The 22,500-nt window shown below is 42.8% G+C and overlaps 1 protein-coding gene across 1 annotated transcript in view; it reads right to left on the bottom strand.

The window, feature by feature from the left end:
* kiaa1549lb (KIAA1549-like b) overlaps positions 1-22,500 on the bottom strand; it is a 70,170-nt gene that overhangs the window by 2,570 nt on the left and 45,100 nt on the right. The window contains 10 exon segments of the mRNA XM_072695209.1: positions 1-301; positions 2,056-2,207; positions 2,754-2,899; positions 3,161-3,258; positions 4,183-4,569; positions 8,315-8,447; positions 11,739-11,989; positions 14,207-14,331; positions 16,083-16,213; positions 18,704-18,888. The exon segment at positions 1-301 is cut by the window's left edge and continues 2,570 nt beyond it. Of these exon segments, the coding sequence (XP_072551310.1) occupies positions 20-301; positions 2,056-2,207; positions 2,754-2,899; positions 3,161-3,258; positions 4,183-4,569; positions 8,315-8,447; positions 11,739-11,989; positions 14,207-14,331; positions 16,083-16,213; positions 18,704-18,888 (1,890 nt within the window). The 3' untranslated portion in view covers positions 1-19.

Here is a 22,500-nt window from a genome sequence, read left to right as displayed (position 1 = left end):
CCAGTCACCAGAGGGAGCTCTAGACCTGGAACTCAAACATGTCAGCCTGCTTCTTAGCCAGCTTGGCCACCTCGTCGCGAATGGCCTTGACCAGAGCAGAGGTGGAGAGGCTGCTGAGGGGGGTGTCAGGGCTGATCAGGTCTCCGGGGTCGGTCAGGCTCTGCTGGGACGCCGTGATGGATGGAGATGGAGGCTCCGGTGCCCCCTGAGGAGACATGGCCTGGCTGTGCTTCCACAGAAGAGGGCTGCCTTGAGGGTATCGTGGGTGCGGGAAGGCTTCTGCGTAGCCCGGTAAGGGCACCTGGAGGAGGAATGACTGGTTTTAGCAGCATTGTCGGGAACGACACAGGAGACAGCTACTGTTCTATCGGTTGAAATGAAGGAATGTTCTTATTCTTACAGTCAAACTTGGTAGAAGCTCACTGTTTGAGGCTGTACGCCAGATTGCTTTAGTAAATTAGTCAAAAGGAAAGGAAAGAACACACAAGCACACACGAACACGACACTCACAATAAGGGAAAATGAAAGGAACGGTTTAGGATCTGGACCAAAATGAAAATATCTGACTTTTGGTTCAAACAGACTGTTTGAACCCTGATTGGATGGGTTATCTTAGTTAAGGCCATGAGGTATGACATCACAAACACTCTGAAAAACGCTCAAACTGTGATCGAAATAATAAACAAAAGTGTTCATTTGAAGAAATGTGCTCAACTACCCCGGTATTTTGTTGCATCCACTCAACGTCAGCGATAAACTCAGTTCAGCAAATGGTTTCTAAATGACACTGGTTCTGCAAAAAGACACTGCGTGAAGGCATTTTGGTTGAAACAGGCAAACACAGAACAGGGATAAGAAGAACATTCCAAACTGACAAGGAGTCTTGTGCAAAATGGCAGGTCAAATGGGTAGTAACAGACTGGACAGAATAATGCCCCCCTCCCCTCCCCGCCCCGCCTCCTGAGAAGAGGACGACGTGGAGTAATGCAGAAGAGATGTGGGTGACCAACCAATCATGATCCACAGGGCTGCAGTCCTGAGCTCATCTGTCTGATATGCACAGTGGTCTGATCTTACCGGGTGTGTGTTTTTTGGGAGTCCCAGGCTTTAGAAATAGAGGCATGTTGACTGTGGTTGTCCCCCTGCTGAGCTGACCTGCTCGACATCATTCTTACCAATCAACTGGTTGTAAAGTTGAGCTACACTATATGTCCAAATATTTGTGGACACCCCTTCTTTAAGTTAACTTTAAGTGACATTTACAATTGTACCTATTGCTGACACAGATGTGCAAATGCACACACACAGCTTGTCTAGTCCCTGTAGAGAAGAAGTACTGCCAGTAGAATAGGACTCTCTGGAGCAGATCAACATCATGACCCTATTGGCTCCATGCTGCCTAATAATTCCAGGCGTGGGCTAGAGGGGGATAAAGCCCCCCAGCATTGAGGAGCTGTGGAGCAGTGGAGGAACTGTGTTCTCTAGAATGATGATTGCGGACTAACATTGTGTTAGTTACTCTTTTTAATACCTTGGAACAATGAATGAGCAGGTATCCCAAAACAATAGTCCATACAGTGTATTTAGAAATCCAGCTGCTCTTTTAGAGTGTTCCTAGTATGCAGTGATCAAGGAAGGTCAACTGCTGCCAACATTAGTCTTGGTGCCAGTCTTGTGGAGTCCGTGGCTCGGCGGGTCAGATCTATTTTTGGCAGCACAAGAGGGACCAACTTAATATTAGGCAGGTGGTTTTAATGTTATGGCTGACTGAGGTATATATTATTTTCCAGTTAATTTTAAGTACTGTACGTTATTCCAGTGTGGGTGTGGGTGATTTCAGATAGTGTCCTGATGTCAGGTTAACCAGCTTGCTGGGGGGGCAACCACGTTCACACAGGCACACAGATGTGATGCACATTATTTACAGATAGAGCACACTGCAAGGGTAAGAACGAGCACTGCGCTGTACTGCTAGACCTTAAGGACTTGAGCCAGGTTGTGAAGCAGGATTGGGGTCCTTGAGATGAGGCCATGGTGCATGAGAGGGGGTCTTACAGAATCAGCCCACTGTGAGGGCACATCCTCTGGCTCTGGGGGGTAAGACATCCAGGATGGACTGTGGTAGGACGAAGGGGGTGTTGAGATGAAATAGCCTGTGTATCCTGGCCTGCTGGCTGGAATAGCATACACAGCAGTCATGGGGTTTCCTACAAGACAAAACGGGAGACGGGGAATAATAAACACCTTCTGATTAAAAGTACAGTCATAATATCCAGTAAATCGCTGCAGTCCAGTGAAAAACATTTTTCGTTTTTAGTTTTCTCCACGGTTTGAACACTGTAGCTGCTCTGTGTGAATAACTCTGGATTAACAGACCAATAGAAATGCTCTAAATTACTAAATTTACATTAACAGTCATTTAAATTTTCCACTTTGGAGATTGGACAGCGACAATACTCCTCTTATTAAGCCTCACCCATGTTAAGAAAGTGGCTCTTCTGCTGTAGTCTTGTAACTTTTGAGTGTTAGGGATGTTAGGGAGAGTCATATCATATCACACATATCAGAACATATAAATTTACCATTAACAGTAAATTAAAAAAGCACTAATCTAGAGGTACTCCCACGTCTTGGCAAATGCCCCACAAATCCTTTATTCTTAGATATCAAATAAGGTAGTTTGATGCAGAATACAAAGACGTCAGTATTCACCTTCACGGGTCTACAGCACACCCTCACACACAAACACCCACCTGAGTGATTGGGTATAGGCTCTGTGGTGACAGGTGGGAGTGGGGCTCTGCTGACTGGCACATAGGGGGCGCTGCCGTGCTGACTCTGCATGTCTGGCACAGATGATTCAGAGCTTCGAGCCTTTGGGCCAAGATCGGAGGAGGACCTGGGGAAATTCAACATGTCATCAGAACTGTACCTATTATCATCCACCACTAGATGGCAGACTAGTAACAGAATCCGTTGGTGATAGAAAAGACAACAGACTGCTGACAGTGCTCACATTAGCACAACCATGAGTGTAGCAGCTGGACTCAGATCCTCATCAGGGGTGTAAACGTGGGAACTTTTTGGTAATTAAAGGTCAGACCTTCTTCTCAACAGAAGAGAGTCAGTGAGTTTCTGGTGCTGTGGGCATTGCGCTCACCTTCGTAGCGATGACCCAGGAGGTGGGCCTGTTCTAGGAGGAATGGGTGGAGGAGGGGAGCCCATGGCCATCTCCGGCAGCTGGGTGAATCTGAATGTCTAGACAGTGAAATATTCATCAGAAGTGAAGAGAGGAACTACTGGAGCTGTTCAGACAAAGAACCCACTGCTGAAAAGCAGAAGCAGCACTAACTCTAACAGCTAATATTAAAAATGGGACCAATTCAAATGATGGGTAACACTTCATCATTGCCTTTACTAGTACATAACTACAGGTCTATTATGTGAAAATCACTAATAATTACAATATTAATTGTAATAATACACAATAAATACAATGATGTTTGTTACCACCCTGTTATGTAAATCATTAGTCTGTAATTAGTAATGAGTAGAACCTACAGCACCTAAACTGACCATTACACAACATGCAGCCAAGTATGGGTCTGAACTTATACTGACGTCATACAGATTCTGAATTTAGTAAGTATATTTTATATCAAAAAGACAAAATTTATGATGCAAACGGACTAATTAAATACTTATTTAATATTATAATATAATGAGTAGAACCTCACTGTAGAATGAAGAACACCTCTTGATGTATTACTGATTATTAAACTCAGATTATTAAACTGAATCACACACAAATAACGTCAATTTAGGGCATAATTCATTCTCCATAATTTGCATAACAGGGTGGTAACAAAGCGTTTATTGAGCAAAGTGTTCATTGATTTTCACACAACAGAGCTCTGGTTCTGTACTAATAAAGAGTATAAATAATAAAGCGCAATGCAAAGTAAATAAATATTTAAGAAAGGTCTATTATTCTTTATTCTTTATTGAACAAAAAAAGCAAGACCTTAATAAACCTCTAATTTGTGTTCCTTAATATAATGTGTTTTTTTAAATGATGCCTGAAGATGGTATGGAATTAAAATACATTTGGAAAATCACAGTATCAGAACCCTGAAGGTCGTATTAATTAGCCAGCAGTTGTCATAAGAGCTAAAAACTCACTGGTTTGGTCAGACTGCACTGATAGAGCTCCTGCCCATACGCTGGCACCCACTGCAGACCTCCCCGGCCTCCACGGTTCATGGTGCCGGGAGCACTCGTCACCACCTCTGAGTAGGGAATAGGAGGCCCAGGGCTGTATGGGCCCAGCTGCTGGTGCTGGTGGTGGGGGTGGTGATAGTGGTGTCGTCTTGACGTGGAGTGGCCAGCAGAGGCCAGGCTGAAGGCCTCTTCTAAAAGCAGGTGCATCTGCTGCCGGACTTCATCTATAGAGGGCTGCGAACTCAGAGTGGATGTCTCGGAGTGACCCTTGGCCTGCCGTTCATAGCCATAGTGACGACGAGCTGCCAGCCGATCTACATCAGTTTCTTCAATGATCTCGGGTTCAGTCTGAGAAACACACAGCAGTGTATCTCTTACCATTGAGAGATCTGTCTGTTACCTTTAATAACATGACTTAAACATACTCTATATGGACAAAAGTATTGGGACACCTGTTCATTCAGTGTTTCTTCTGAAATCAATGAGATTGAAAAGAGTTGATCCTGCTTTTGTTGGAGTAACTGTCTCTACTGTCCAGAGAAGAAGACTTTCTACTAGATTCCAGAGGAGCATTGCTGTGAGGATTTGGTTGCATTCAGCAACAAGAGCGTTAGTGAGGTCAGGATGTTGGGTGATGATCACCACCCCACCTCATCATCCCCAACTCCCCTACTCATCCAAAAAGTACTGGATGGAGCTCCACCATCATTCCAGAGAAAACAGCTCAATGCTGGGGGGCTTTATAACCCTCTAGCCCACGCCTGGCATTAGGCAGCATGGTGCCGATAGGGTCATCTAGGGTCATCTGCTCCAGAGAGTCCTTTTCTATTGGCCGTACTTCTCTACAGGGACTAGACAAGCTGTATGTGTATTTGCACATCTGTGTCAGCAATGGGTGCAACTTAAAGTAGCTGAATGCATTCATTAGAGGGGGTGTCCACAAATATTTGGACATATAGTGTAGGTATTTTTCAATAATAAACGATCCTTGGATAAACCTCATAATCTTATCTAACACACCTGATCCAGCTCATTAACACCTGCATGGTAGTAATGATGTGAAATGATAAATGATAAGAGATCCACGTATCTGCACAGAGATGCTGTGGAATAACGTCACCACCATGGTCACTGCCAGCTTAAGTGAACATCTCAGTCTCCTACATAAGCTATTAAAGGCAGTAATTGACCCTATTAAAGGAGTTCAGGGACAAACATTAGCTAGAACATGACTGGACTAACAATGTCTGCACTCCAGGATAAATACAGCCAGCCAAGACAAGCAGCAAGGTTATTTAAACCATATCAACTGAGACACTGTGATATTCACTACACTCTCACAATCACTCTCACAGGGGAAACACTGTTTATAATTAATTAAAAAATAAATAAATAAAATAAAAAATAAATAAAAAAATATAGATTAAAGCAACAGTTTTAGAACAGAACTCAAGTTTGCTTATATTTGGTTTCACGCTGAAGCTACAAAAGGTGCTTTAAAAGCTGAAACAGGACTTTTAATGGGAAATGTGGCCTTTATTCATCTAGTCTATGCATACTATCAATCCTGTGTATTAGACATTTTATCTAAACAAGGACAAAAATATGGTCAAAATTCTGATTATTGATAAAGCCTGCTGAGGACCTGCAAGACCACATTTCATATTATGAACCATTAAGATTACTCAGATCTCAGGGTGCTGGTTTGATTACTGATTCCCAGAATTCAGAAAACCTCAGCAGGGGGAAGAGCCGTTTCTTATAAAGCCCCCAACTCTGGAATAACCTTCCAGATAATGTTGGGGACTCAGACACAGTCTCAGTCTTTAAATCTAGACTGAAACTCATCTGTTTAGTTTAGCTTTTGGTAATTAATGTTTCTTAGATAAGGGTTGCAGGTCCAGGGGTTTGCGGACACAGGTAATTGTAGTACACTGAGATGCTGGAGCTGTCGTCTCGCTGCTTACACGCCATCACTCAGGTTTGGAGCAGATGGACACTAGCGTTTCAGGGAGCTCCCGTGTCTGTGTTACCTTCTGGCTCTCTCCTTTTAATTAGACTGTTATAGTCAGACCTGCCGGAGTCGTCAGACACACTGATACTGATCAACATTCTCTGATCTCTATAAATCCTTTCAGAACTAATTCAATATCCACATAAGAAACTCAACTCAAGAACAAAATGTACAGCTAAATGTAATCTGACGTAAGCATGCCTCACCAAACTGGAGGCAATGAGCTTCAGTTACCTGTTAGCTACCTGAGCCACCAGTAGCTCCACTGTAAAGCTAAAGACACCCATGTTTTGACTGATGGACTGAATTTGGGGTAATTACTTAGATTATTTAGATTTTTGGCAGAACTATCGCTGTAAGATATGTTTACATTTTGCTGTTGGTGGCTTCCTGTTGGTAGAACTGCATGTGAGTGTTTAGTCATCGTCTGCCCGTGTTCTGTTCCCCCTGATTCATGGCTGAGAGTGCAGTCGTAAGCAGCTCGTCAGAGTTAGTGCAGTAATGAAGCCCTGCAGCAGCTGACTGCAGGTACCTGTCTGTCTGAATTTCTCTCTGCCTCCCAGTGGCCTTTGGCTTTCCCATACCTCTACTCATATCATCTCTCTCTCTCGTGTCCTACTTCCTCTCGTGTGAGAGCAAAGCTCACTGGGGCTCATAAATCAGGTCCCCCGTAAAGCAGCCGGCCAGGCAGGAGGACCTGCAGTAATCTCAGCAGCAATGAATTCTCACTCAGAGCAGCAGAACCACGTCCACATTTCCAACAACGGCTGCTGTACAGATCAAGATCTCCCGTCACAGCAGTGCGAGAGTCGCCCTATCTTTGTTTTTCATGGTAAAATATATTTAAAAGCTGTGGAATGAGACGATACATTAACATCACAGCTCTGCAGGCGTGCTGTAAAATCTGTGCAAAATAAAAGTTGCTTGTTGGTCATAAAAAAAAAAAACAGCTCTACGCTCTTCCCTCACATCAGTAATCCAACTGCGTCCACAAGTGTGCTGCAGTTTCCATAGTGACAGCTGGATTCATAAACCCCCAAAATAAAGAAAACCCTTCAGGTCTCCTCACACTCAATATTAATTAGTTTTCTGTTATCTCTTCTGCTGTCCTTTTGGTCCAACAGTGATACTACAGTCAGGACCCTGAGAGGAGGATCTTGGGCCAAATGATGTGTTACTCCTCTCAGTGTGAACTCCAGCATAATGTCTTTAATTAGGCTGCGGTGCTGGAACTAAATCGAGATGTGATAAGGATATAATTGCTCTTATATCTGTAATCTTGTAACTATCATTTATTTACTTATTTATTTGTTGTGTTTTTAAATAAAAACAGCTATAGCTTTTCCATTTTTATGAAACCAGTCAGCACATCTGTTCAAACTGCTGCTAATGCAACTTCACCGGACAGCTGAGTGGGCTTTAGATACCCAGGAGCAATGGGTATGTGAACATACTGCCGCAGGCTGGGAATAATGTCTGGTAATGACACGTAGAAGACACCAGTGGGTGCTCTGCCAGAACACAGTGGTAAAAAACTACCGATACCCCAGCCCATGGGCTATGATAGAGGAATAGAGACCCCTCAATGTAAAAATACAATGTGCAATCACCCCCTGCCCCAATCCCCCCCCCCCCCACACACACACACACAAACACATGTGCAATTAAGGGTCTATTTGCAATTATCTGTAAATAATATTGTTTTTTTTTTTTTTTTTAGAGTTTTTTACTTCTATTATTTATATTGTGTATATAGTGGTCATTTATCTACGTTTTGCATCTGAGTGTCTTGCTATCCCTTTGCTGCTGTGACACTACTGTGGGACTAATAAAGGATTATCTTATCTTATCATATATACACAATATAAAGAATAGAAGTAAAAAACTCTGAGAAAAAAAACAATATTACAGAGTGGGACACCTCTAGCAAAATTAGTAGATTTTATAAAAAATGTGTTAAATTCAACATTTTAACAACAAGCTTCTTGTAAAGTTAGCTTTTTATGACAGTGACAACTGATGTGCAGAAAAGCTAATCAGTTTCAGTAGTAATCAGACACTTCAGTACTGAATACTCACGTCATAGCCACTGTTGCGAATGCCCTTCCTGGGTCTCTCTCTCATGACCAGCAGGTCCATCTCTGTGCCTCCAGGGCTGGGGCTGTTCAGGGACTGCCTGCTGCGGTATGTAGGGTATCTCACCTGAGAGTGCCTGAAATCCCAACGCAGAAACACACACAGAGCAGATAATGCATATGGTGGAAAAAGCACCATGGGACGAAATTACCGGTCTCATTACACCTTTACGGTTTGCACCTGTTTGCCCTTATCTCGAGTGACCCGCTGAAGCACCGTAATACAAATTTATATGAAACCACAAAACACACACAGTACACCCCACTGAGTGACCGAGCTCCACGGGGGGATTAACGAAGACAAAGCAGCGATGATGATAAGAGCCGATAAGAAATACTTTATTAAGCACGTAACGATGAGCGAGCGCACAGCGTCTGCAGCTTCATCAGATTTCATCAGCAGCCTGTGTCAGAGCAGTCACTCAGCCGCACAGCCGCAGAGCCTCACGCTGCCTTGCAGAAGCAAGATATGCCTGGCTGGTGTGAGGCAGTGTGTGAACTACACAGTACTTTGGTCATGTGGTGAAACAGTGGACTGTGTAACACTGCTGTAATCGTCCACTACTCATCTACAGCAAAGGTACAAGAAACCTGCTCATCCTAAACGTCCTCCAGAATCAGCCAGCAACACCAAAGCTGATGAAACCCAATTCATTCCAAAGGTGTTTGACTTTCTTTCACCAAACTCATCCCAGAGGTGTCCAGTGGAGCTGGTGTTCACACTGGACTTTCTCTAAGGCTGACTGCTCCAGAGCCTCCCACTCTCCTTCCACTGCTTTTCTATGCTGTTTGCACTGCTGCACCACCAGAAATGTAGGATATAATCTATATATGTTCACAGACCTAATCATAGACGTGCGTAAATTACAAAGCCCTCCTTCCTTTCAGCTTTACTAGGGATGACTGTTGCTGTTAGGAAAAAGACCTGTACAAAGACCGTGTTGTATTACATTCTCTTCATATGTTCCAAACTGACCTTTATGAGGAACCAAGTAAAGTATTTATAATCAGTGAGAGTCGGGCTCCAAGCGCTCTAATGTGCTCACACTATGGCCCGAGCATCACGAGTATGAATCCTGAGCCATGTCGCTTTGCCATCAGCAGCCAGAGTCTGAGAGGGGAACAATTGGCCATGCTCTCTGCGGGTGGGTCAGCTGGGGACCCGGCACCTTCCTCAGAGCATGTCAGCTGCCCGGCGATTCCGCAACAGCAGCAGTTGGAAAAGAGATGGTGTCTGGATTCACACGTATCAGAGGAGATGTGTGTTAAGTCCCTACCTTCCTAGTGTCAGGAGCAATGCTAATGCTAGGGGGAGCTACGAATGGGGGGGTTAATTGGCAGAACAAAACAAAAATTCGACAATTCGGAAAACAATAACAATAACAACAACAACAACAACAATAATAATAATAATAGATGAGAGTGTTCGTTTGCAAAAGACAAACAGAAAGGCAGAGCGAGACACACTGAAAGAACCTGGAGTTACAGATATAGCATCAGACAGCAATTCAAGGTAAATGCTCCTAAAGCCAGCTGTGGACAGTAGTGAAATGACCACTGTGTCGTTGCTGGTTTTCATTCACTTGCTATGACATCAGCTGTCCACATGAACATCAGTAACCTCTCCAACTGAACAGACGACCCCAGCCGAAACACACTGAGGCTTCAAATGTGCAACCAGTCCGAAAGGGAGTCCAAATTAGGCAAATCCTCTTATCAGGCGACTGTGCTGGAGCAGACCACTACAGCCCCCTCACTGTGGTGCAAAGAGCCAATTACTGACGATTACACAGAGAGCAGACCAGTTTATCCTCACCCCCGAAAATAAAATCAGACGATTAAACCAGACAAAGAGACAGCACTCCACTGTTTTTTACATTTACAAAGCAAGGACAGCTAATGTCCCGGGTCAGCAAATGGCTCTCAGTTACAGTCAGCGGCCGATATCTGATCCAACCGTGAACGGCAGCAGCTATTTTAGCCAGCTTTGTCTAATTTCAGGCTTCTGTAGGGAGGGTAATGGGCAGATCCAAGCCTAATACCCTGATGTCCAGTCTGCTGGTTTCTATAGAGACAGCCTGAGTATAGAGAGAGACAGACTCCAGTTCCAAAAGTCAATGTTTCCTGTGATTCTCTGTTTCTCTAAATATTTATTTTAACATTAATAACTGCAGACTAATTCCTAACAGAGAGAACTGCTCAGATTAGCTGTAGAAGGACTGACCATATGCAGTTATAGGAAAAAAGAGTAGAATTTCAGTCTTTTTTAAAGATCTGCGTAATTCACTGGTTTATGTGTAAACTAAGTCATTCAGATGGTGGTGGTGGTGTATGAGTTTATATGTACTGCTTATTATGGTAAAGTATCTGTAATTCTCACAAAACAAATCCTAAAAAAGGCAGATTTTAAACACCTTAAATGTTTCAGATGGTGTGAAACTCTAAGCTGAGTCCCATCCAACATGCTGGGTCTCACATGGGTGGAACGTGGGCTGGGTGGCTTCCATGTCAGCATGGGCTCTGAGTGGGGTTGTACACATGTTTTAACTGGGACCCAGACTTTCCAAATGGGCCTATCATTAAACCTCTCCCATATTTCACATGGGACACACAGAGGTCACATGTTTAGTGTACAACCCAGATAAACGTTCAGGCTTATACAGACCCACATGGACATGTTACATGAGTTATATGTAATTAACTTTCTATACAAATAAAGTTTATTATTAGAGATTGGTTATAACAATAATAACAACAAGTCTACTGTTATAATTTACAGTCATACACAAATGTTTGGATGCCTCTAGTCAAGTGAAATTACATGCAATTCTTGATAAAAATAAATAAATATAATTATATATATATATATATATATATATATATATATATATATATATACATACTGCTATTTCTATAATACATATATAATTAAATTCAATTTCTTGTATTTACTGAATTTAACGTTTTTTTGTCTGTTTAATTTGATCAGAAAAATAGAAATTGTTCTCAAATTGCAAAAATAATGTGATACTTTCCTGTAGAGGATTTGTTCACTTATTTACACTGTAAATTGTCAAATCTCCACACATGATACAAGATTTATGCATAATAGTGACAATCTATACTACTACTGTAATCTATACTGTACTGTAAGTATATAATCTGTACATTTTCATTATTCACAGTGCTGGGAGCTTTTAATAGACAGTATGACAGAAAATGAAAATAAGGTACTGAATGCAGGAATGCTACTTGCCATAAACCATAACACACACTCTAACACACAACACACACATTAGCACAGCTGTGCAAAGGTTTACACTGCACCAGTTCTACCCAACATGCACTCAACATCAACACACACTCACCTCCTGCGAGACTTGACATAGGTGGAGCTGCGATCGTCGTCATACTCCGGAGCTCTGGTGGGATTGTGTGTCGCTGGGCTGTGCGGGTGAACGGCTCGGTCTTGGCTGTGCCGGTGTCTCTGACTCACAGCCTTAGAGCTGACACTGCCCTCGGCTGAGGGAAAGTCATAGTAACCCTTCCTCTTAGCCTTCAGCCTCAGCTTATTCCTGTAGTGCTCGATGTCTGACTTCTGCTTCAGAGCCATGCTCACCTGGAGCGAGAGAGAGACAGAGAGAGAGAGAGAGAGAGAGAGAGAGAGAGGTTTATCTCCAAGCAGATACTAATTGAAAGAGGAGACAAGCGTATGCAGTGTTGATTTCCCATTGGTCAACTAATTATACACACACAAGGGAAAACGTGCCACTATTAAAGTCCTCATTTAGCTGAACGAGGCCAGGATAGGTAGCACTTGACGGGTTCTTCGACGTGCTGTGCGAGCTGTTTGTGTGTGTTAGTGCTGGACAGGTCCGGGTTTACGCTGGTGTACTGATGCTGATGAGACACAGCAGAGTGTAGGAACACAGTGTATGGTGTGTTGAGTGAACACTGTAACACTGATTATACTGGAGGAAGTGAGAGAAAATTAGTAAGGCGGCTCACAGAGAGGACAAACCATCCTTCCTCTGGACGACTGCTTTAAACGCAGCATTTTAAAGTGCTCCTGATGTAGAAATGCTGATTAGTATTATAGTTTGTTTGTATTTTGTCAAATTAGATTCATTAGATCGTTTTGTTTTTATTTAACTTATTTAGGTATGAATTATATTTATATATTTGCTGAGTGAGGGTACTGAACACACAGCCCTGTTATCAATCCGCCTCCACTGCCCATGTGCCTTGGGGTAGAGGGCATGGAAAACAAAGAGCTGTACTGAGGTCTGGCTGTGTAATGCCAATGTTGATGATTTTGCAAAAAGTAATAAACAGAATATTCTTAAAAATAGTACAGAGTACTAGAGTACAGAGAAGAAAAGCACACTGCTCATGAACACGTGGCTCACCAGGGGTTAACACACCGGCTCATTATTATAAACCTGAATATTTTTAATATTGAAAGTTCAAATGAACCAACAATAGAAACAATAGCAAAAGAAACACAGCTGGCATGACTGGATTGTGTATCAGTACACCTATAGACTACACTGATTTCTGGTTTCAGTCTTTTTATAAATAACACAATCCTACTGAATAATTTACATAATTATTATTACCAGACATTTAATTACCAAACACCAAACAGCATTACACTGCACAGTCACATTTTGAACATTTTGCACTAAACAATGATCATCTCTACGCTGCACACTAATGCCAATTCTTCATTTCTAGTTCATTTCTGCAAATTTAGGGTATATATTGTTATTACATTCGTACATATTTGTGTCATATTATTATATCTATTATCACTATTATGCCTAAATATATAAAAAAAACTTTTATGTTATTTGATATCTTTCTTTTGTATATAATATTAATAATATGTCTAATTAAGATATACTTAATGTATATAAACTAATATATTATAATCGTTAGAACCCTCGATTTCCTGTTTATTGGTCAGAAAGGCAGAGTACATATACATTCAGAAGAGGAGAGGCACACATAGTCATTACGTAATCATGTGATAGGTAAATAGTGATAATAGATTATAGATAATATGTTCTGAGCCCCAAGGACGGTCATGACATCTTGGGTCGACGAGTCTAAACAACAGATAAATTGGAGACATGTTCATCTACTAACTCTGTCACTAAAAGCTATGGCCAGATCATATGAAGCACAAGCTACGGCCCACGTGTCATACAGGCCTAAATCCCATGTCTATGCCACGATCATGGGTATGCACTGACACAGACTCTAACAATAATATTATATTTTAAATTTCAGTAGAATTTCACTGCTAGTTATACTGTGTATGATTGAGTCTGTGGTGATGATTTGATTTGATAGGAACAGAGCTCTCAAAATCATCTGTACAAGAGATGTGTATAAATGGTTGAGTGAGCACTACACTAAACACTCTCTCTCTCTCTCTCTCTCTCTCTCTCACTCTCTCTAAAAGGCTTCCATGCAAACAGACTACCACTCAAAAGTTTAGGTACACTGCATTTGCATTTTTCAGAAACGTCCAGGTATTCTGATTTAAGGTTTTCTGCTTAAATAAATGAATCTGATTTTAAGACAAATGAATAAACACAGATTGTTTGGGTCCTGAAACAGCTGCTTTCCAGCGTACAGTATGTGTATCTTCTTTAAGGCCTGTTGGAAAAGCAGCTCAGAGGTGAAGAGGAGCTAATTTCTAAAAGAATACAAACAGAAGATACTTTTATCTGTTCATGACGTTTTTGACGTTTTCATATGGTGTGTGTGTGTTAGTGTGTAGAGTGTGTGTGTATATCAGATAGACAGAGTGTGTGTTATTAGATACCTCTCCATTCAGGACAGCTGAATCCTGACTGCGGTCAGAAGACGCCGGGTGAGAGTAGGTGGGAGGAGCTGCCATAGGCTTTATGGAGATGAGCTGGAGAGAACCTGAAGAGGTGTCATAAGGATCTGCCAAAACACACACACACACACACACACACATAGTGGGAACTCACACCCCAATGCCAGTCCAGTGACTTTCTCAGCAGCTTGTCTGGCCTCTTCTGAGCTTTACTCCAGTCCTGGATGCTTTTAGCTCAAATCCCTAATTTAATATCTACAGTCTAACCGAACCCCTAAGCTCTCTCACCTGAACCTGACTATATGAATTAACACTTTGGTATTGGTCTTTTTATGGATATCAATTTATATTAAATTAATTAAACCTCCTATATTCCATCACCACTGACAAAACCTTGTATCTCTGTTATACTGGGGATGTCGTTAATCAGCACTAAGGAACTTAGATCAGATCAGTCTCAGATCGCCTCTGTATGGACACACACTCAGCATTAAGATACTCAGATATTTATATCATTTACATAAGCCAGCTTCCTCTACACCGTCATCCATAACGACAAAACAACCCACAGAAATGATCCAAAAATCTTCCGTCAGTCTGAAGGTTGAGAGAGGTTTATGAAGGGGGGTTCTGTTCTGACAGTGACGATCCTGGTCATGTGGGTACACTTCCTCTCCTCTTTGTTTGAGTCTGTTTGCTAAAACTGTGTCTGTGCACCTTTAAGGTCATAGCCGGTCCTCCACAACAGGACGTGAACATATGGCAGCATACGGCCGTGATGATGTGCTGTACACACTCCCTGCACCAATAACCCAGCGTGAGTGAGAACTCTGCAAGAGAGCTAATTACGTGTGAGGGAGTGTGTGTGCTTGAGTATCTGTGTATTTCTGTGTGTGTGTGTGTGTGTGTGTGTGTGTGTGTGTGTGTGTATGTGTGTGTCTGTGTGTGTGTTTTGTTTCAGTGTGAGTGTGTATTTGTGTGTGTGCATATGTGTGTATCTGTGTGTGTATCTGTGTGTGTTTGTTTGAGTGTGTGAGTTCAGAAGAAGATGTAGGGCACAGGTGGGTCTCAGAAATGTGATATACCTGTTGGGTGAGCTATACCTGTGTGTGTGTGTGTGTGTGCACCCTGTCACTGCTGCTTCAGGCCGTGTGACAGACTGAATCATGTCAGTGGAAGGAGAAAGTGTCTCCTGCATATTGATGCAGTTCAGTTCTCCGTTCCTGCTGAGAAGAGCACCCGAACCCCGACTCTGTTACCGGGCAGAGAGGAGAGAGCCGGGCACTCAGACTCCAGTCCAGCACTCAGACTCCAGTCCAGCACTCAGACTCAGATGTGGCTGATTTCCAATGTAACAGTTCATTATTACTATAAGTGGGTTATTAGACTGTTTTTTTGGAGGTGATTTCAGGGTGTAAATCGAGTAGCCACGCCCACCTCAGATTTCTTATCCTGTGCGAATTGGTCATAAATTTTACAGACGTCCCGTAGCAAACAGGTAACACTAATCCCTTCCAAACACCCACCCACTCCTCACTAAGCCCTGCCTCTGCATGTTCTTTATCAACCCTAACATATGTTTTCTTTGGGCTGTGAGGTTCTATATATTACCGAAAAGGGTTCCACTATTGTTTAAAAGTCAAAGAGCCCTTTATAGAACCTTACGGTGAAGGCCAGTGCGGGACCAGCCTGAATCTGTAAAAGTCAGCACGCTACAGTGGGCCGGAGCGGTACGGCTGCGTCCATTAAAACCCACTGAGTCAGGAAAGAAAAGCCCCCAGAAGAGGAGAGAACACTGCGCTGCAGACAGAGGGCAGCAGTGAGGGGCTGGCGGTGTGTGTGATGAGCCGTCTCTCACCACTCCGGTTCCTGCTCTCCTCCTTTGTGAGTTTCTGCTGTGCTGTCACTTTCTGCGGCGCCGAGCCTCTGCCTGGAACGGCCTTCGCTGATTCGCTGCTGATGACGGAACCATCCTCGCTCGGCAACCTACTGCGAGTAACCATAGCAACAAGGAGCAGCAGTAAGTCAGGGTCCATGTGCGAGGCGGCGAGGATGGTTATGTCACACACACACACACACACACACACACACACACATTCTTTGTCTACTCTCTCTCTTGCCTGCACCTGGGCTACCGGCTCTGCTGCAGTGTCTGGTCCTCAGTCTGCTTCTCCTGGTACCTCAGAACCATGAAGCTCCCTAACTGAACGAACACCAGCAAAACATCCCAGCAAATCACACTGGCTTTCCTCCAGACTTCTGCTAGAGTAAAGCAGTGTGTGTGTGTGTGTGTGTGTGTGTGTGTGTGTGTGTGTGTGAACTAAAAAGCTGAAATTAAACCGACCTCACAGAGTAAAACCTGATTTCAGAGCAAAACCAGGAGATCTGTTTAAAGAGTGGAGCAGCTCTCTAAGTGCTGACTTACAGGTTCGACCACAGGTTCGATCCTGAGTGATGCCCCGGCCATCCGTCAATGTCATTTAGTCCCAGAGAGTCTAACTGTCCTCTCTCTCTCTCTCTCTCTCTCTCTCTCTCTCTCTCTCTCTCTCTGGGTAGGATGGTCCACCCTCTCCCCCATGATTTAGTGTGGACAATGCTAGCCGATGGTCCTCTAAGCATGTTGAGCTCCAGTGCTCATGGGAATTTGAGAAGATGTGGAGGAGCTTCTTCACACGTCTTGGAGGAAGACTGTGCCAGCCTTCACCCTCCCAGCACTGGTGTGACGGGGAGTTCTAGTGGAATCACCCTATATATTTTGAGATTTATTTCAATGTATTATTTATTTAGAAATATTAATTTTACTTCTAACTGTATATACAATAATAATTTAGTGATGTAAATTAAAATATATCAAACTGGACTCCAAAATACTTTTATATGTTTATTCAAATGTCATTATTATTATTATTAATATTATTATTATTATTGTGTCATTATTACACAATTAATGAACTGTAATTATCTATTTACACTAATATATGGTCAAATCTAGTATAATTCATTATTTCTAGACATTAATTTGATTATAATAAATTTTTTGATGCTCTTTAGACTCAAACACAGGATTGACATTGGTCCAACATATTTGCATGCTTTTATTTATTTGTAAACACATTTGTTTACATTATTAAAATATGGATTCTGAACTTTTTAATAATAGTGCATAATAACTGTCATGAGTTTTCTATTTACAGCCCAATCTCTTAGTTCGCATTTATTGTTCTCATTTGCATATTTATAGCCTTTTCGCGGGAGGAGGCTGCATCCACACACAGAGATACCTCTCGCTTCACTGGTCCAGACAAACTACTTTGAAACAGCGCAACTGAACTGAACAATAACACACTCTGACTTTCAAAGCAGTTTAAAGTGTGTGACGTGTGTAAAAGTAATCAAGTCTAATTCGCTCCAGCGTGGTGTTAAAAGCTTCACCATGCCGCTGTGCTGTTCACACCTACAGTTACACTATATGTCCAAAAGTATCCAGACACTTTTTTAATTAAAATAATTCAGTGCTAACAGGTGAATCGAAAGACATTCCCAATATAATGCAATCAAATCCTTAATCCTCACAGCAATGTTTCTTTATGTAGTGTAAAACCTTCTCAGAAAAGTAGAAGCTGTTACAGCAAACGTTGGCAAACTCTGCATTAATCCCCTTGATTTCAGAAGAAATGTTGGAAGATCAGGTGTCCACATACTTTTGAACAGTATATGTTTAGTTGTTAAGTAATAATTAAGCAGATACATATTATAATTCATTGAAATTGCTAATGGTCACAGAGATTTGCAGATTTTCATGACATCAGATGACAACAGATGAGGATGAGCTGCACTGCAGAAATACCTGAAGAACACCGGTTTACATGTAGAATAGAATAGGACTCTGGAGCAGATCAACATGAACCTATTGGCTCCATGCAGTCTAATGCCAGGCGTGGGCTAGAGGGGTATAAAGCCCCCCAGCATTGAGCTGTAGAGCAATGGAGCTGTGTTCTCTGGAATGATGTTGGAGGAGCTCCATCCAGTACTTTTGGGAAGAGTTGAGGAGTTGAGGATGGTGATCATCATCCAACATCTCACTAATGTTCTTATTGCTGAATGCAATCAAATCCTCACAGCAATTCTACTCCAAAATGTAGTAGAAAGTCTTCTTCTCTGGACAGTAGAGACAGTTACTCCAACAGAAGCAGGAGAAGCTCTTTTAATACCCTTGATTTCAGAAGAAACAATGAATGAGCAGGTGTCCCAATACTTTTGTCTGTAGTGTAGATTACATACAGATAAGTATTTTTGAAGTCATGCTTTTGGGAACCCAGTCCTGTTAAGCCCATTTTTAATGACAGGTCTTTTTCTAGTTCTCTGATTGCTCAGCTAATTGTCAGGTTAGTTGCTGGTTTACTTGATCAGTAATCAATAGAGGCCGTTCTGACATCACACACACAAAGTGAAGCTACAGTATTCTCAGAATGTCCAAACCTCTTCCTCGTCTCGTTGGTCAGTGCCTTTTTGGAGCTGGTGCCGTCTGGGTGGATGACCTTTTCCAGGGACAGAGAGGTGTTTTGGATGGACAGCACCATTTTCTCCTGGGTGACTGGTAGAGTCTCCTCGTCGCCGCCCTGCTGGCCCAAGTGTTGCTTGGCATAGTCAAACCCCTGAACAGGCTACAGAGAGTAAACACACAATCAGAAAACTTCACAGAAGTGTCTAATGAGACCAATTATTCCTAACCTTGCTTTTTCACTTCTTTATTTTTTTTTTAACATAATAAATGTTTTTAAATTACTCATACTCTTAAAAAATATGTTAAATATTTAAGATATTTCCTTAACTCCCACTGGCCTCCCACTGGCTTCCGACTGCAAGAGGTCAGCCTGAAGGTCAGCCTGTTAAACAGCTGAATTACAGAATTACCGTCTAATTTAACAGGATTGAAGGTGGAGTGTTCTCCTCTACTGTCTCTACATGTGGAAAAAGCGGCTTTCTGACGTCACTCAGCGTTTTTTACTGTAGTTTCCTTCACTGACACCTCTGTCTCCACTTTACTGAAAAAAGCTGAACACTTGGTCTCTTCAGTTTTTCCTGTATTTTGCACAAATTTAACTGAATACTGGAAAATAGAAAAGTGTCCGACAGTGTTTATGATAAGCTGTGTAAGGCTTTGGGAGAGTATTTGAGAACGTCTTGTTTTTTGGGAACTGTGTTTAAGGTAGGGGGGTGGGGAGACTTGTTTATCTTCACAGCTGTAGGTTCAGAGGAGCGCTTTTGAGATCTCAGCTGATTCTAGATGACGAGGTCAGATCTTCATTCACGGTCACTGAAGGACCTCATCTGTTCTGCTCAGTCTTTCTTTACACTGGAGACCAAAAAATGATTTCACAACTAATCAGCGAATCATAATCCACTGTTCTATCCTCACTTCCGTCTCTGTCAGATAGTCTTTCAGCTCACTGGCTGAACTGCTCAGTACTCCACAGTCCATCCAGATTCACCTACAAAGCCCACAGCAAAGAACCCGGTTCTAAAAGCAACACTGTCTTCAGAGAGCTAACGGTTATATTCACTATTCTGAAACCAAAAGTGACACATACACACACACACACACACACACACATGTATACACACACACACACACACACACATATATACACACACACACACACACACACACACACATACGCACCCACACACACATATACACACAGTTTAAAAGATTCATGAGTGTCATATGCTGTCATTGACACTCCACCGCTCAGCTGCAACTCCACAGTGGGGAAGAATCAATATGCAATATTTCTTAATGCTCCAAAACCCAGAACACACGGAACCCCCCCCCCCACACACACACACACACACACACAAACACACACAAACACACACACACACACACACACAAACACACACAAACACACACACACACATGGTTTCCCACAGATCCAAAAACACAAAGATGTCACGTATGATCTAAATCCTCACACAGCTGAGAACAAGCCCACAAGCTAAGACCCTGTGGTGTACACACACACACACACACACACACACACACACTTTCGTTCACTCTGTGAAGCTGTTTATTAAACAGTTTGCCGTTTCGGACCTGCAGCAGCTTCTGTGCCTTCAGCTTTTGATGGTTTAGGGGGAGACTGGGGGAACTGGGCTGGAGGTACTTCTGCATTGATCCCCTCTGATGTTTAGAGTCAGGGATGATAGATGACAGGATTAAGAGGGAGGTGACGGGGTGGTGGAGGGTCGTGCAGAGCTTTAGGCATGGCCCCTCTAATTTAATTTGATTTCTTTCTTTCTTTATTTATGTATTTAGCACGGCTGTGATGAAATATGGTTATTTCTCCATAACACTCCCTCTCCTCCTCTCCTCCTCTATTACTTGATTGAAAACTGTAGAAGATGTCATTTTAGACCATGGAAAACTTCAAACACACAATTTGTTTATTCTGCAGAAAAGTTACCCAACATGTAAATCACCCATGTGTACTAATAACCTTAATAACTACAAACAGAATTTCCTATAGTTTCATCTCAGGCTGCTGTAGATGAATCTGACATCACTCTTCTCCAAATGCTTTTATTCAGATGCATTTGTAGCTTGTTGCTCAAGGCCCTGCCACACTATCTGTACTGGGTTTAGGTCAGGACTTTGACTACACCATTCTAAAACATGCAGCTCTCGGACAGAAGAAATGACAGTTTGCCTCAGAATCCCCTGATCCAGAACAGCCGCAATGATCATTCAGTAATAAGACGCAGCAAAACATCCTCCTGCTGTCGGCTGGCACTACCGCCACCATGTTTAAATGCTGGTATTATGTTCCTACTGTGAAATGCAGTATCTGCGTTGTGCTGGGCCAGTTGCTGTTTTATGTGAATTGAGGCTAGAGTGAACAGTAGGTGTGTTCTCCCAAGCCTTTGATAACACTCCCAAAAACAATCAACGTTGCCAATAGATGCTAGTAGCTAGTGTTGTAGGACAATGGCTTTAACTGACTCAGAATTCAGAGAGAGACTGTGAGTCTGTAGAGAGAGAATGTGAGTCTGTAGAGAGAGAGACTGTGAGTCTGTAGAGAGAGACTGTGAGTCTGTAGAGAGAGAGACTGTGAGTCTGTAGAGAGAGACTGAGTCTGTAGAGAGAGAGACTGTGAGTCTGTAGAGAGACTGAGTCTGTAGAGAGAGAGACTGTGAGTCTGTAGAGAGAGACTGTGAGTCTGTAGAGAGAGAGACTGTGAGTCTGTAGAGAGAGAGACTGTGAGTCTGTAGAGAGAGACTGAGTCTGTAGAGAGAGAGACTGTGAGTCTGTAGAGAGAGAGACTGTGAGTCTGCACAGAGAGAGACTGTGAGTCTGCAGAGAGAGACTGTGAGTCTGTAGAGAGAGACTGTGAGTCTGTAGAGAGAGACTGTGAGTCTGTAGAGAGAGAGACTGTGAGTCTGTAGAGGGAGACTGTGAGTCTGTAGAGGGAGAGACTGTGAGTCTATAGAGAGAGACTGAGTCTGTAGAGAGAGAGACTGTGAGTCTGTAGAGAGAGAGACTGTGAGTCTGTAGAGAGAGAGACTGTGAGTCTGTAGAGAGAGACTGAGTCTGTAGAGAGAGAGACTGTGAGTCTGTAGAGAGAGAGACTGTGAGTCTGCACAGAGAGAGACTGTGAGTCTGCAGAGAGAGACTGTGAGTCTGTAGAGAGAGACTGTGAGTCTGTAGAGAGAGAGACTGTGAGTCTGTAGAGAGAGACTGTGAGTCTGTAGAGAGAGAGACTGTGAGTCTGTAGAGGGAGACTGTGAGTCTGTAGAGGGAGAGACTGTGAGTCTATAGAGAGAGACTGAGTCTGTAGAGAGAGAGACTGTGAGTCTGTAGAGAGAGAGACTGTGAGTCTGTAGAGAGACACTGAGTCTGTAGAGAGAGAGACTGTGAGTCTGTAGAGAGAGAGACTGTGAGTCTGTAGAGAGACACTGAGTCTGTAGAGAGAGAGACTGTGAGTCTGTAGAGAGAGACTGAGTCTGTAGAGAGAGAGACTGTGAGTCTGTAGAGAGAGAGACTGTGAGTCTGCAGAGAGAGAGACTGAGTCTGCAGAGAGAGACTGTGAGTCTGTAGAGAGAGAGACTGTGAGTCTGTAGAGAGAGAGACTGTGAGTCTGCAGAGAGAGACTGTGAGTCTGTAGAGAGAGAGACTGTGAGTCTGTAGAGGGAGAGACTGTGAGTCTGTAGAGAGAGACTGTGAGTCTGCAGAGAGAGACTGTGAGTCTGTAGAGGGAGACTGTGAGTCTGTAGAG

The sequence above is a fragment of the Salminus brasiliensis genome, chromosome 13 (assembly GCF_030463535.1).
Source record: "Salminus brasiliensis chromosome 13, fSalBra1.hap2, whole genome shotgun sequence".
Classification (NCBI taxonomy): domain Eukaryota; kingdom Metazoa; phylum Chordata; class Actinopteri; order Characiformes; family Bryconidae; genus Salminus; species Salminus brasiliensis.
The sequence above is the reverse complement of the archived record's forward strand: the minus strand, read 5'-3'. Positions and strand labels throughout refer to the sequence as shown.